Source organism: Eurypyga helias, unplaced genomic scaffold (genome assembly GCF_000690775.1).
Source record: "Eurypyga helias isolate BGI_N326 unplaced genomic scaffold, ASM69077v1 scaffold10717, whole genome shotgun sequence".
Taxonomy (NCBI): Eukaryota; Metazoa; Chordata; class Aves; order Eurypygiformes; family Eurypygidae; genus Eurypyga; species Eurypyga helias.
This window is the reverse complement of record NW_010261095.1, coordinates 19,016-34,716: the sequence shown is the minus strand read 5'-3', so window position 1 is coordinate 34,716 and position 15,701 is coordinate 19,016. Positions and strand designations below refer to the sequence as shown.

Below are 15,701 nucleotides of genomic sequence, written 5' to 3'. Positions count from 1 at the left end.
ACATATTTATATATATATAAAGGAATGTATTTCATTAGACTCCAGTGGCATGGAAAATATGCCAAACAAGTGTAAGAATTTAAAAGAAAAAAGAGAAATTAAAAGCATGTATCTATGCTACTGTATGTATGTATGCTAGTGAATTTTCTTTTACTTTGGAGGACAATTTTGAGGGCTTTTTCACCTGCTACAGAGCAATTTTTTTTCCTTTTTTTCTTTTTTCTAATCATTTTTATTATGAAAAATATTTAAATAGGCAAGGAATGTGCCTTTTCTCTGCAGGCAGCTTGCAAAAGCTTTAGCAAAAATAAATGTCTCATATATTTCACATAGTGTAAAAGAAAAAAAAGTATTTTCTACTTATTTCACATAGTGTAAAAGAAAAAAAAGTATTTTCTACTTAAATTTATTAACTACTTCAGCGTTGTTTTATGATTTGGAAGAAGAAAATGCTGCTTGATTACTGGCAAGAAGCTACTGTGAAGCTGCCCTAGGGAGAGACTCAGTGCTGTGGACAGCAGTCTTGATGAGATCAACTTAAGTTGTGTTCAATTTTTATCTGTGAGAATATGTTTCTGAAGGTATAAAGGGGAATCTTTGTTATTATCTGCTTTTTTTGGGTAGAATCAGAGCCTTCAAGATACAAATGCAGATCTTGAGAGTAATTCAGCTAATGGAAGACAGCCCTGGCTCCTGATAATGGTAAGAGTACACTGAGTTTAGACAGTTCCACTAGAGTTTAATTCCTGACTGCCAAGATGGAAGAGAGCAACTCAGGAACTTGCAACTTTCTGAATGACAGCAAACTATTAAATTCACCTGAAGTGTAAGCAGCTTAAAGACTGATTAAATATGACAAACTAATGAGAAGAAATAGAAGACAGCATGACATAAACTGGATACATAAAAATACCCCTAGCAGGCCATCCTTCTTAGAAAAATAGACGTATTGGGGTTTTCACTTATGACCTTTAAATCGAAAGCTTATTTGGCAATTTAAAGACAAGTAATTAAATTAAATTGTGCAAACATATATTAGATCAATCTGTGCAAATTACAAATTCAGTGGTGCATTAGGACTGTATTCAATGCAATCAAAACATTATCAGTTACTCTCACTGCTATTAATGCTTATGCTCATAAGTGAAATGTGTTGTAAAATCAGGCAGAATAGGCTGGATAGAGGCTATCTTAGACTTGTAGAATGAATAAGCATTCCTTAATTAGCCCATCAGGTTAAGTGCAAGCCTTAATGGGCCTTTCCTAAAGTCTAGCATGACATCTTTCTCCAAACATGGCCAAGAAGAAAGTTCCATTAGCAATATTAATACAAGCTTAGTTGATCATTTTCATTCAATTAACTTCTTTCAATTAAATAGATAGCTTGACAAAAGCAGTGATAAAAGACCTGAAGGGACAGCTGATGACTCGTACTGAACATTAGTGTGCGAGAGGTCGCCAGTATTAAACAGACTGTAAATCTAGCATTCAATTTGGAAAATGCATTTCTTCTGCTCCCACTTCTTTAATGAGCAATTTTAGCTGACTAGATGTGTTTGCTGCAGAATTTTCATGACAAGTCAAGCACTCCTTTTTTTCGGCAACAGTTATATTAGGTTTTCCCCTGCCAATGTTTTCAGCTCCTCTTAACTCATGTCTTAGTTAGGATGCTGTGGATAAAACTAGCAGAAATGCACTGGTAGATATCCAGAAAGAACATACATTAGGTTTGCATTTGCTGAACCAGATTCACGATCCCATGAGCATTCCAGCAAACCCAAAAGGAGCAGTACCAACAAATTTTAGTAGAACACCAAGACCAACACGGCATGTTACCAATTTAGTGAAGCCTCTAATCTGATAGAGGAGTCCTTGAGTAATCATATGATTCAGTTAGTTCACACCTACCTAAAGTCATAATGACATGCTTAAGTGCCTTGCTAAACGGGAGTCCAAGTTAAAACCTATATTCTATACAGTAACTTTTTTTATATACAGAATGAGCATGAAAATTAAATTATAAGTTCCCAGAAGAAAAAAATTGTTACCAGAATTTAATTATTCAAGTTTAGCATACATGCCAAAAAGCAACCTTCCCAAAGCCATATTCCTTGTTAAAACTGTTACAAGTATAATGAGAGAAGAGAAAAAAAAACCAAAACACATGCTAATCTCATATCTTCAGCAGAAGCCTGAAAAATTTATTCAAGCATGTTCTGAAACTTTTTTATTTAAGCATGTTATTTTAACTTTTACTTTTGACACAATTTACCTTGAATAACTGAATCCACCTTTTTTGTTCCGTCTGTATACATTGCTGCATTTCTGTATTTTTTGTTACTCCAACACTTCTAAATGCTGCAATATATTCCTCACGAACCTCTGGTTTTGTTTCTGGGTAAGCCAACTTTATGATTCCTAAACATGCATCTCGAAGGCAGCGTGATAATATTACAAGCTCTTCTAGTGTAAAAGGCATCATTGATGATTGTCTTTGACCTACAACTGCATAAAACACGTTTAAGTTTCCTTAAATCACTTTTTCTTAATCACTTTGTTATTAAAAAAAACCCCACTTATTTCATTGGAACTTTAATATTCACACACAAAATCCAAAGGTAGAGAAAAGCAACATCACCCAAAAAGAGAACAAGAATACATTCATAAAGGGGATCAAGCCATGTAATCATTTGCAGTCACAATGATTTCCATTTCAATATTCTCTTTTTCTCTTGTTTGTATCCTGCTACATTACATTTTTACAGTAAACTACAGTTTCAGTCCAGAACAACTTCACTCTCTTCCCTTACTCATTAAAAATCATCACGATTAAGAACTTCCATATCAGACCCTGTAATGAGAGGGCTCCCAAGGTGCAGACAACTATTTTTTCCCCTCTATTTTCTAAATGCAATCACCATGAAAGAGCCAGCTGACAGTTGAGTGCTCAGGGGACGATCAGCAAGGCCGCCCCTGCGAGCCTTCCCCACAGATGTCAGCAAATCATTGCCCAGGGAACTCCTCAGCCTTGGACAAAACCATTTTGCAAAGCACTGCTATTCAGTATGCTTGAAACTCACCTTCTATTGGATCACCGAAGAATTCATTATCATGAATAGAAATAAGTGAATGACTAAACAAAGAACTAAAAAGGTAGAAGAGAGGGATAATTCGACTGGAGTCTTCTAAAGACATCGGAGAGCCTCTTGAAATCACCTGAAGAAGTGGCACCATAGAGCTTAAAATATAAAATGCAAAATTAAAGAGATGGTTAGTTAAATACTCAAAAATAGTATTAACTTCAGCATTCTAGTAAAAATATTTAGTAGCAGTTCCTACAGCAAAGTCGTAACAGCGCTCTCAGTTAAATAACTGCTATTTCCCATGCTTGCAAAATAAGGTTAGTCTTTTTAAGTTCTTGTCACTATAGTATCTGAGTCTCCTAATGATATATCAACTTTGGCATTAACTATTACAGACTGCATGTATCTTCTGGTTTAGAACGAGACACGAAGGGTAACTAATCTGCATGTCAGCACAGAACTAATCTGTAGGTCCAGTCCCTTGGTTCCTGGGATCACGGTTCTGCCACCATCAATTTCTGGACTAGTCACAGTATATAAAACTCACATACTTGGGGCTTCAGTGTTTGTTATACTAATGCGAGTAAGCATTCCTTACAAAACCTTACAAACTCAACTACAAAACCTTCCTTTAAATAAATATTTCATTTATTTACTGTAATTATTTACAACAGCCCAGTTTCCAAGATTTTGCTCAGTTCCACGAAATCACAGGACCTAAGTAACCATTACAGTTTTGGTTTTAATCACCTTCCATGACCAGTGTCATACCACTAATTTCCTCATTCTCTTTCCACTAGATATGCTCTATTTTAACCAAGACCCAGGTTCAGAAATGGTGTAATACATACCCTGTAATCATTCGTGTAGTCATTGAAGATATCAGATACCAAAGATGCCTCAGGAATCTGGCATTGAAGGCTAAACTATAAAGAAGCCTGCAAGAGCAAGTTAAAATAAATTACGTTTTCCAGAATACTGTATTGACAAAACACAACGCTCCTATAAACTACTCTGGCAAGCATTTATCAAACATTAACAACTTAAATTTCTTTTTTCAAGATGGAGGTTGTTATTTTAATTAAATCTCGTAAAAGGCCGAAATGTTGAAAAACAAGTATCTACGTCCTTATACCTAAAATACACAGGTTTTCATTAACTCAACAACAAACCACACAATATAAATCCAAGCTTGCAGTATTCCACAGAATTAAACATGCATTAATAAAAATAACACACACTCTGAGTTACTTATCTGGGGTTTTTTTATAATTCTAATAAAGAATAATCACACCAACTAGTCAACAGGGCACTTCTGTGGTTCTTCTGACATGAAAAAACATAGCAATTTTTGCAAAAAGTAGATTAAAATACCTTAAAGTTAATTTATGCTAGAAGCAACCATTGATTTAAAAATATGTAGCAATTTTACTGGTGTATTCTGCACGGCAGATATATACATAACAACATCAACGGAACAACATCTGTCAGGACAGCACACATACATGGACACCAATCCACCTGTAGACAGAAAATGGTTTATACACCTGCAAAAATAAATGTGTATGTTCACAAGTCAGTTATATACAGGACTGTCTTTAACCATATGATTTCAGACATGATTACAGCATGATAAATTTTTTACAGAAATGAGAAATAAAAAGCTTCCTGAAAATAAAAGTCTCCCACAGACTATTTCATCCCCTGCAGAAAGCAACGTCTGTGACAAACGTAATTTGAAACAATTAGTATCTTCTAGGAAACCAAAGAGAATTTGACTAAAAACAACTAAACTGTTGTTTTTCAGATACTGAAGAACTATATTCAGCTAGTTATCCCAAATGCTATTTTCCCTGCTCTCCTAATTATTATCACAATAAATATGCTAAAACAGGCCCACACAGACAGGCCCACATCTCCTCTGAGATAATATCATAATATCAAAATATCATCATATCATAATATCAAAATCTAACCTCATAATATCATAATATCAGAGGTCACTATCCTCATAATATCATAATATCAGAATTCACTGTGACTATGTGTACAAGAGGTAGGAAGCTGGGAAATGGGAGCAAGGAGGGTAGACTAGCTGCTGCCTAAAAAAACCCAATATTTATTATGGACCACATGGATAAATTAAAATTTGCCAGATGGCAAAAGGAAAGGAAGCATACATTTCATTAAGGAAAAAACTAAAATACCAATGAACAAAAACATTTGAGAATGGTTTAAGCGGCAATTCATTTAAAGTCATTAAAACAAAAAACCCAGAAGAAAACCTCCATGCCTGCTCACAGACCAAAACTGCCGAGTGCCATATGCCTCTGGGTCCTCGCTTACTGGCTGCTGAAGCCCTGCGGGCTGTTTTGGCTGCCTTCGCTGAAGTACAGCCTCTCTCACGCATCCACACAGCTGGTCCCTTCTTGGGGCACTCAACTCACAGGCACTCACACAGACACCGCAGCGTGCAGAAGGGCACAACTCTTCACTGAACAGGCAGGACAGAGTTTCACAGGTACAGGGAGTTTTGGAAGGAGAATGGGGGCATGCAGAAGGAGAGAAAGTGAAATACAAGCAACCTCTGTCTTTGCTGAAATATCATCCCTCTTGTTTCCAAACTCTGATTTTTAAATACATAGGTCACAACCTTTAGAAACAGTTGGGAGCCTAACATATTCTGGAGAAGTCACATGGGGTGGTCATTACTATGTTTATGTCAACTCTGAAGCAACTGCAAATATTGCCAATTTCATTTAAGTTTTATTGCAAAATTAAGTTCTACTTTAAATATGTGGAATTTCTGAAAAATTCCACCTGTGATACATGGGAATTACTTCCTTCTAAAGTCACATTATTTTGACATTTGGGTGGAAATTATGCATTCTCATGCAAGGAAGGTCTTCTTATATCTAGCTAATTTAGAATAAGGATTTGTATTTTAATGTTTAAGTATCTGAATGATAGCTCAGATGTCTTGGTTTCTGAAATGAGAGATTTCCTCACTGACCTTCAGTTTTCAGCCTCATATTTGAAATTAAAAGTAATTTGGCACAGTGCCGTTAGGTCTCATAGGGCTTCCAAGTAAAAACTTGTTAATTTTACAATCACCCCTGGAAATTATGTAATAGTTTTAGCAGAAATGAACAAACATTATGGACACTGAACCTATCATCATGTAATTCATTTTTTCATTCTAGCAATGTTCAGCAATAATGAAGGGAAAAAAAAGGACAAACCTTAAGAGCTTATAATAATAACCTTTGTCTATGTTTTAGCCATTTCTATTCCATATCAGTGATTCAGGCAGTCAATTGTAGCAACTGCTAGATTTCATGGCCCGATTCCAGAAATGCTGAATGTATTCAACTTTCCCATTTCCCTTCCCTGAAAATCTGGTTAAATGCAAAAATGCAGATTTGACAGAAGATATTGTCATACAGCCTATTCTGTCTATATGAAATACCTATGAAGTAGATGAATTCTAAAGTTTCCATACCATTACCAGAAAATAAACAGAAGCATGAGTTAGGCCTTGCGTTACCAAAATTTTACATCACTAGATTCACCAGAAATATAATCCGCTACAGAAGGAATAACAGCAGAAACAACCTACTCCCCTTGCACTCCAAGTATAGAAATTAGCTTTCAAAGTAAAACGTAACAACGGTAACAAAAAAAACCACACAAACTCCCACACAAAAACAAACCACAATGCAAGGATGGCCTTGAAAAGTCATTTATCTGCAAAATTGCAAGAAATTGGGTGTTCTAAAAAGTTTTAAAATTTTCGATTTCACGTTGGGAAACAGATATAAAAAAGCCTAAAAAATTTTAAATTAAAAAGTAAAAAATATAAACTTTGAGAATTAATATAGATCAAAATCTACCTCATTTGGTCTTTTTCTTTGGCAGAGAAAAGATGTGCATCTGCAAAACAACCCCTGCATTTCCAGACAGAACCACATTACAGTCACACAGCGCAAGATGGCAATTGCTGATCAACTGCAGAACTACAGGGATAGCTTATCTACCCTGCAGACAAAGCATTATCAATCCACAAGTTCAGACATCAGTTAATGTAAAGCTTGAATGTCCACGTAATCTTGATCATTTTTTCCTTTAAAGAAATAAGCACACACACAAACACTAGAAATCAGAAATATTAGACATCATTTCCTTTTATGTAAATTTTTATTAACAAATGCAAGGGTTTCATCTTCAATATTTGTACCATTCTAAAAACAAAACAAGCGGCTGAAGTTTAAACCCCGGGTTTTTACCCGCTTCATGTGGCAGTTCTGCCTTTTCTTCAGCCTCACTGCATACGAACTTCTTCATTATGAGATCATTATACACGGGTTTATAGAAAGGATTCATTAATAGATTTTCCAAAATGTTTAGTATTTAGATTTAGCACTGTAGTCTGGGAGAAGAACCATTTTCCAACTACCAGAAAGGATAAGCTCTTTTCAAGTGGAAAAACACACACTGTTCTCAGACACAGGCTATGGTAGAGTTAAATTCACTCCAGTGATTTCTGCTAAGTATCTATTTTAATCATACCAAATTAAATTATCTGCTCCCAAAAGCAAGTACATAACGACCATTTATTTAGAACCTTGTTTCTCTCCCTAGGTATCTAATTGTCCACAAAGGCCACATGATTTATGTGTACTTGCCAGAATGGTATTTTGGGCACCTCTGGTTTAAAAAAAAGTGTTAAATTCCTCCTGCGCAACGGGACAGATTAAATGACCCATTAAGCTTAATTTAGCTGAGGCACCACTACAAGTTAATTAGTTAAAGGCAAGATTTTCAGTCTAGGCCATAAATTGGGCCCAGTTTCCCACTGAGACCATTTAAGTTAATGAAGAGAATACACTAGAATGAGAGGAGCTCATACAGTCTGCGAAAGGTCACTGCTGCCAGGGCAGCGGGTTCTGACACTTCAGAACGGCACGGTGTCACAGGTAGGAGAGACAGCACGCAAAGCCATCGTTCAATCAGCTGTGCCGCTCCTGAAGCTGTCGTATGCTTCTGCCTCTCTTTGAACGGGACCAAGAATGCAAAGCAAGGCTTAAAAAAACAAAGTTAAAACTTCATGTACAATGGTTCTGGTTTTATGCAAAAGACAACAGTGTAAGGACATTCCCTGCAGAATTACTAACACAGCCTCATGTAAAGCCTAAGCATCTTCAGCACACGTATGAAGACAGGCTGCTTGTATTACACCAGAATGTTAGTTTTCCAAACAGTTTTCAACCACAGGTTATAATTAGCAATATGTTAATTAAACAGTAGTAATGTAAGGTCACTACTAAACTGTGAAACCAAGATTAGCAGTTACTCTGGGGCTGATCAGACAGCTGACAGCGACTGATGTCCCAATACAAGCACAATTTCCACCGCTATTTAGTATTAAGCCACAGTGATGACACGATTTCTATGGTATTGAATTACGCCTCTAAATATTTTGTAGAAACACAATTTACTAGTCATTTGAAGTATAGTTTTGATGAACAAACGTCTTGCAAATCTCTTTATAATGAGAATTACACTCCAAGACTCGTGTTTTCTTCCCCCGTCCTTTTTTTTTTTTTAAACATTAACCATATTCAACAATATATCTCAACTTCTCAGTGACAAGATGAAAGCCCCACCCCTCTCAAAACAAGTACAATTCCCACTGACTTCATTACAATCAGGATTTTAACCTACACCTCTCATCTGGCTTACTGAACACTAGCTGCAGCTAGGTTTTTCCAGTCTTGTGGCCTTTTTCTTTAATTGAGTTTGATTGCATCTTTCCAGAATTTATTCAGAACGTACCAAAACTGCTAACAACTAACCAAAAGCAATGTGTTTTTCCAGTTATCCACCCTTGGATCCCACCATTTCTGTAGAGAACCAGAAAGGAACTTCAGAGCCTTGCTCCTTCTGTTCAAAACATTGTACTTTTAGGTATCTTGTTCTGTCCTCTCTTGGTCTCTGTTGCAAAACCAAAGAAACTACTGAGCTAATGCAGCAACAGCAACGTTCCTAACACCATATATCATCATCATCACCAGGAAAATCAAAGATGTAGTCAGGAGCTACAAGAAGAAAAAGCAGTGACACTAGTCTATATTATCTCTTCTCAAGAAAGAAGCCTCAGAACTATTAAAACAGATTTATTTCTTGGTTTCTCCCTTCCAAACCCTGTGTTAACTTCAGTCTGATTTTCTTTACACTTACTGAGAAGTTATTTTTAGTTATTATTCTACTTAGCATCCCACTTGGCCAATTTGCAGCCTTAATGTTTTCAATTATCATTATTTTCTATTACAGTTGTAAATGCTGTTAAATAAGCAAAGTCTTTGTAAGAACCTTTTCTATCTTTTAAACCATTTGACTCAGTAAGTTTTAAAACAGAAAAAAAAAAAATTTGGCTCTTAGAATATATTAAAAATAATTTTAAATAAATTATTTCTGCCTAAGTATTTAACATGGTTTAATTAAATAGATATACTTTACTCTGAATATGAAGTAATTTAAAAGTTAGTTTCAAAAGACTATCATTCAATTTGACAAAATTATTTGGGCAATTAAAGAAAAAAATCACCAGGCAATTAAAAAAAAGGAAAATTAATGACAAAATATCTTTTAATTGTCTTTGAAAACAGCACGATGTTTACTACCTTTAAAACAAGCACTAAATGTCCTTTGAAAAATATTCAAAAATAATGTTTAGATTAGCAGCCTGATAACTTAGGCCAGGCCTAAAATGCACTGAGAACAGGGCAAAAGACTGACACCTCCTGACGCAGTGATGCCTGGCAAACCCAACACTTAGGATGGACTTGGAAGTCAGAACTGGTCATTAAATGTCAACTTTAATTTACCAGGTACCTGTATGAATTAACTTCATTTTGACCATGAAAGCAATTCCATGGGTATTACTGAACATGAATCTTAGTTCCTCTACTACTTATTTCTAAAATGTGTACAACTATTTTGGAGCTATTCAGAAGTTAGAATTTGTAAATTGTTTTACGTTATAAGATGCTGACCAGACCTTTCATAATTCCTGAACTCACAGAGTGGTAAGGGTTGGAAGGGACCTCTAGGGATCATCTAATCCAACCCCCAAAATTCCTGAATTTATCTAATGTGTAACTAGCTTGTTATCACAAATAATTGCAAAGACCCAGTTTGGCTTCTCAGAGGAAATAGATGCCATACTCATACAATTAAAGTTGTGTGACTTCTTCATTCATTAAACACCTTTTTCCACACAGTTCACCATGAAAACCTCAAGTCAAAGCAGTGATGCATTTAAACTCAGTAATTACTATCCGAGGCAATGTACTACTTGCAACAATAAAGCAGGCATACTAATTCAACTGCTGCTATGATCTTCTGGTCTCACATCCTGCTCTAATGCAATTAGTCTACAAAGAACTAATTACCCTAATCGAGCAATCACAGTTTCACTGACATCTTACTTCCTCTGACGGCTATAAACACCACTGGGCTAAGATAGCACCTAATTAGTTTTCTGTATCATTGTTTACAATGCAGTTTGAATTGATTATGTTTACAGCATTCCCTAAATACTTACTTTACTACCAGCAACCACATACTTATTCAAAACTACTTGCACCAGAACAGGGTTAATACTTCTGGGTCTCAGTCTGATGATAAAAAGGTCAAAAATCTTCTTCCATTGTTACCGATATTGGTGGTTTGCAGTCTTTGCAAAGGAATGCTGTACAAATGAACAAGATGCTTATCTCCATCTCTGTTGCCAAAGCCCTTCCCCAACAGTGATTTTCAAAAGCTAGGAATCGTAATTTGTAGCAAGAGAGGTTTGTCTATGTATTAAAAGGGGTAGAGAACAAGTTGGTTTCAGTGCTCAGCTGGCTAGAGAGAGACTGTCAAATCCCTATCACTGCAAGTTTTAAAAATGATTTAGACAAACTGCTAGAACAACACTTAACAGTGCCTGTGAGCAAGGGGACAGACAAACACCTTTCACAAATCTTTGCAATCCCTATTTGTGTGCAATTTTCTGATCACAAACACTACCCGTCCCGTAGTTCTCAATGTGGTGACAGAATACTAACTTATTTGCAACTTTCTATATAAACCAAGACCTTACACTTTTGGATTCAGTGACTACTCCAGAGAGCAAAATGAACAAGAAAAAAAATAGAAACAGAATGAATCCACACTTTGGCTTGCCTGGAATTATTATTTAAACTCTGAAATTCTTATTCATTTCAGCTGATCATAAAAGAAAACACAGAAACACACACACAGCGCATATTTAAACCAAGTCTATCTAATAAACCCAATTGCAGACGTAGTACAGTTCAACATCACTATTATTTATACTTGCCTGACTTTTGGCACCATCATTCGGTGTTGTACCATTAGCGTGTGGCAGATGGATGCCATCAGGGTAAAGACCTCTTCACTAGCTGAATCTCTCCAAACCATATTCAGTAGAGTGTTTGTCTGTTGTTTAGTATCCAATTTCTTAAGACACTCCTCAGTTATGTACTGAACTGATATTCTCCCATCACCCTACAAACATATCAAAGAACAGTTTGCTTGAAGCCTTTTTAATGATAAAATACCCTCTTTTAAAAACAAAAAGAATCAGAAATTTAGTGGAACGTGAAGTTTTCTTGCATGATAATTGAAACATAAGCACATATGTATAATCCCAGTGGCATTCTTAAAAGTATCAGACCTAAGACCCAACTTGCCCTAGGTAGGCAACTGTTGGGTTGTGGTATTACTCTTTTCAGTCAGGCCAGTGGGAAAATCTCCCTTTAATGTAAGCATGTTTTGCAATACTTGGACACAATAAAGCAAGACCATTTACTTGCGTAAGATATGCAAATAGTCACCTTTTTCCCCACTGAGATCAGGCAGAACTGGATATGAAATCTAAATCTCCCTTTAATGTAAGCATGTTCTGCAATACTTGGACACAATAAGGCAAGACCATTTACTTGCGTAAGATGGAAATAGTCACCTTTTTCCCCACTGACATCAGGCAGAACTGGATATGAAATCCAGAAATGGATGTCTAAAGTTCCTTTACAAACAGTATTTTCTCATTCATAATCCATGGGTTAACAAACATAAAAAAACTGCAGGGTGGCAACAGTATTTTCTCATTCATAAAATGAATGAGAATGAAAAACTGCAGGGTGGCTCACACACGTTTGGGCAGTACCAGAAGTGTATGAACTGGAATGCTTTCTCTTAGCACAGAAGTGAGTATAGCTCAACCTTTTCTTCTCCAGTGACAGGACTAGGGGCAATGGTCATAAACTGGAAAACAGAAGGTTCAACCCAAACATGAGGAAACGCTTCTTCCCTGTGAGGGTGACAGAGCACTGAACAGGCTGCCCAGAGAGGTGGTGGAGGCTCATTCCCTGGAGACTTTCAAAAGCCGCCTGGACTTGTTCCTGTGTGATTGCTCTAGGTGATCCTGCTCTGGCAGGGGGCTTGGACTCGATCTCTAGAGGTCCCTTCCAACCCCTACCACCCTGTGAATCTGTGAATTTCCTCCCTTTATCTTCCCCCAACAGAGCAAAGCAGTCCAGCTCACTCAGGGATAAAGTTATCAATAACGCATGTTTAAGGAAGAGGGGCTCCCGACCCATGCCCTCTTTTTTTTTCTTTGTAAGTAAAACATGCATAGATGAAAATATGGAATACGTAAAACCGCACAGGCAAAACATACGAAAAATTTCCTGCAATAAACACTATTATGTATTAAAGCCTCCTCAGAGCAGATTTTCTCTAATTTACAAATTACTCTTAAGTTACCTGTGAACAGAAATTTATGCTTTGTTTTTACCTAATGGCCTCCTAAACATCACCAACATTTCTAAACTGCAAGTAGTACCCGCCAGAGAGGTTACTCTCAATATCAAGGCCTTAAAATTACTGAATCTTTCAGAAATGTACATCAGCTTACATGAAATGTAAGTAGGCACTATGGAACAGTATCTCTTAGAAGAGCTGGCACAGTTTTGCTTTCAACACAACCAAGAAAATGCCAGGAAGTCTTAGAATACCTGAGAGAGAGAAATTTAGAATTTCCTGCTCAGCATGGGGAGGTGAAATAATCTGAGACACTTTTTTTAATGAACCCTAATGTGGTGAAATTGCACACATTCCACAAGGAAAGACTGCACACTGCATACGACCTTTTGAATGGTAGTGTCTTTTCAGAGATTATATAAAGGCCAATAAGAAACTGTCGAATTTACATCTCTCAAAGTTCGGTTGTTCAAAGCCTTGATCCAAGTGTTAGGAGGTTAAAGTTAGCATGGATTCATTTTACTGGTGGAAGTGCAAACTGTATTGGAAGTCCTATTTATAATACAGTCTCTATACACTATTACAGAAAGCAGGTGTTCCCCCCCGAGGGCCCTCAGGGTAGTGGATATATTTACATACAGATCTAATTTTACAGAGTAAAGACTGTAGGTGAACTTGTAATACTTCCACGAGGAAAAAAAATAAAAGAAAATACTAAGTTGGAAGATCAGACTTGGTATATTTCATGATATCATATCATCATCACAGACTTGAATACAGAGAGTAACACAGCTTCTGTACAATACAAATCTAAAGTTTGAATTTTTTTTAAATAAAAGCTGTTCCTCAGCAGACACACTACCTACACTTAAAGATTTTTTTATTATATTAAGGGTTTGTTTTTAACATAAGTAACCAGTTCCATTTGCTTACAGTGAGCAGCCATCTGTTTTTAACAAGTAAACATGCTCCGTTCTACAGGTAGCTAAAAAAATACCGGACTTCTGGTGATTATGTTTTTGCCTATATGTGTTGCTGCTATAATGCAAATTCATTCAGAGAAATTCTGTACTGCTTACTGGCGTAGTTGTCATTTTACTGATCTCTTCATCCTCATCTTCAGAATCACTGTTTGCATCTTGACAGTTTGTACCAGCGGTAGACACAGGCAGCTGAGAGAGAAAAGTTTGGAGTACCCTCAAAAACACAAGAAGTCCTTCCTCTGAAAGGGATCCTACAGCACAAGCATTGAAATAAAAAAATCATTAGCCAGACCACCCTGTACCATAAAATGTATTTTACCAGAAATAGCTGACCAAAACCACATTATGCCAAATCTTCCCAAATTAAGTCTATTCTTTACTGAAAAGGGTAAGAGCTAATAAAACAGATCTCTCCAATACTTGTATCCACAAACTGTCCTTTTTGCTTGGCAATGAACCACATTGTGGAAATATGTAAGATATTACCCCAAACATGAAAAAACAATGAACTGGCCATTCAGATTTCTCACCCAAATATGTTTCTCCAACTGTTAACACAAAGTAAAAGAGCCATGGGGCTTGATCACTTCTTCTTGAACATCCACTTTCTGCTAATAATAGTGCATTCAGAAAGAGTTCATAAGGGAAAATGGTCTGCACATCAGCAAGCGCTGGAATGATGAAATGGAATATCTGATCTGTAAAAGGTGCTGCCAGAAACTCCTCTGTGAAGGCTGCAAAGATCTGCTGCCTGAAATGAAGAAAAAACTGTCTTTATAGAAAATACAGGCAAAATTTCCCACAGTTATATCCATGGAATAAATACATCACTTTGCAAGTTTGAACACATCCATCAAGGCTGCTAAGATGCACTCTATTAACCCCATGCTAATAAACCAAATTTCTCAGATTTCTCAAAACTAACTCCTTACACTACATCCTTTTCCTGATGATGTTACATGTAATTTTATCCTTTAAACTTTTCAAGAACTCAGAGAAAATTATTCTGAAGTTAAATTTGTTGTTTATAATCTTGATATAAAAAATAAATTTAAAAAGCACAGTTAGTCTCTTTTCCCCAAAACACTATCACATGTGATATAAGCAGAGTTTGACTTTTGTTCCACCTTTCTACATACCCAACTCTTTCAACTTGTAAGCTATGACTTAGTTATTTCTCTCCATAAACCTGTCACTAAGTTCTTTATAACTCCAAAATTCTTTTCATCTGCCTTTAGCTGCATCTCTAATCTCATCTAAGTTTTCCCACACCTATGTTCCTATGCACTGTGATACCTGCTATTCTCTGTGCTGTTTATTGTACTCCAGCATTTTATTGCTTTTTTCTTAAACACACCTGAAACTACACTGTTTCACCAAAGTACAGCATTACCAAAAAATCATTACTACTGAAAATAAATCAACAAAATGCACAGAAAGAATAGCTAGACACTCAAAAACAAACTGCGCACATCTGACAATAACAAGAATACAAATATCTAGTATTATCTTTATTTACCTTGCACCTTCTGGACAGGAGCTATATGTAAAGTGCAATGGCTTCAGAACATTCTCCAGAAGTATTTTTGCAATAGGGACTCGAAAAACATCAGAATACTCAATACTCGAGGGAAGCTTATTGTTAATTAACAAATAAAGCGACTTGTAGTAGCCTGCAAGTAAGAAACATCACTTATTAAATATAGGGTTTTTTTTCTTTTCTGTATTAAAAAAGATCTATACACTTAACATTTTTAACTTAACACTTTACAATTCACTACATGAAGCTTAACTTGGGAGGATG

General features: G+C 36.2%; 1 protein-coding gene across 1 annotated transcript in view; it reads right to left on the bottom strand.

The window, feature by feature from the left end:
• Window positions 1-2,272: 2,272 nt before the first annotated feature.
• Window positions 2,273-15,701, bottom strand: part of UBE3C (ubiquitin protein ligase E3C) — a gene marked incomplete at its 3' end in the record, with an annotated part of 32,440 nt that continues 19,011 nt past the window's right edge. Inside the window, exons 7-13 of the mRNA XM_010155240.1 lie at window positions 15,417-15,570; window positions 14,428-14,648; window positions 13,994-14,148; window positions 11,470-11,657; window positions 3,935-4,021; window positions 3,081-3,238; window positions 2,273-2,505 (exon numbers count right to left, since the gene is read on the bottom strand). Coding sequence (XP_010153542.1) covers window positions 2,273-2,505; window positions 3,081-3,238; window positions 3,935-4,021; window positions 11,470-11,657; window positions 13,994-14,148; window positions 14,428-14,648; window positions 15,417-15,570 — 1,196 coding nt within the window. The remainder of the gene's footprint in view (window positions 2,506-3,080; window positions 3,239-3,934; window positions 4,022-11,469; window positions 11,658-13,993; window positions 14,149-14,427; window positions 14,649-15,416; window positions 15,571-15,701) is intronic.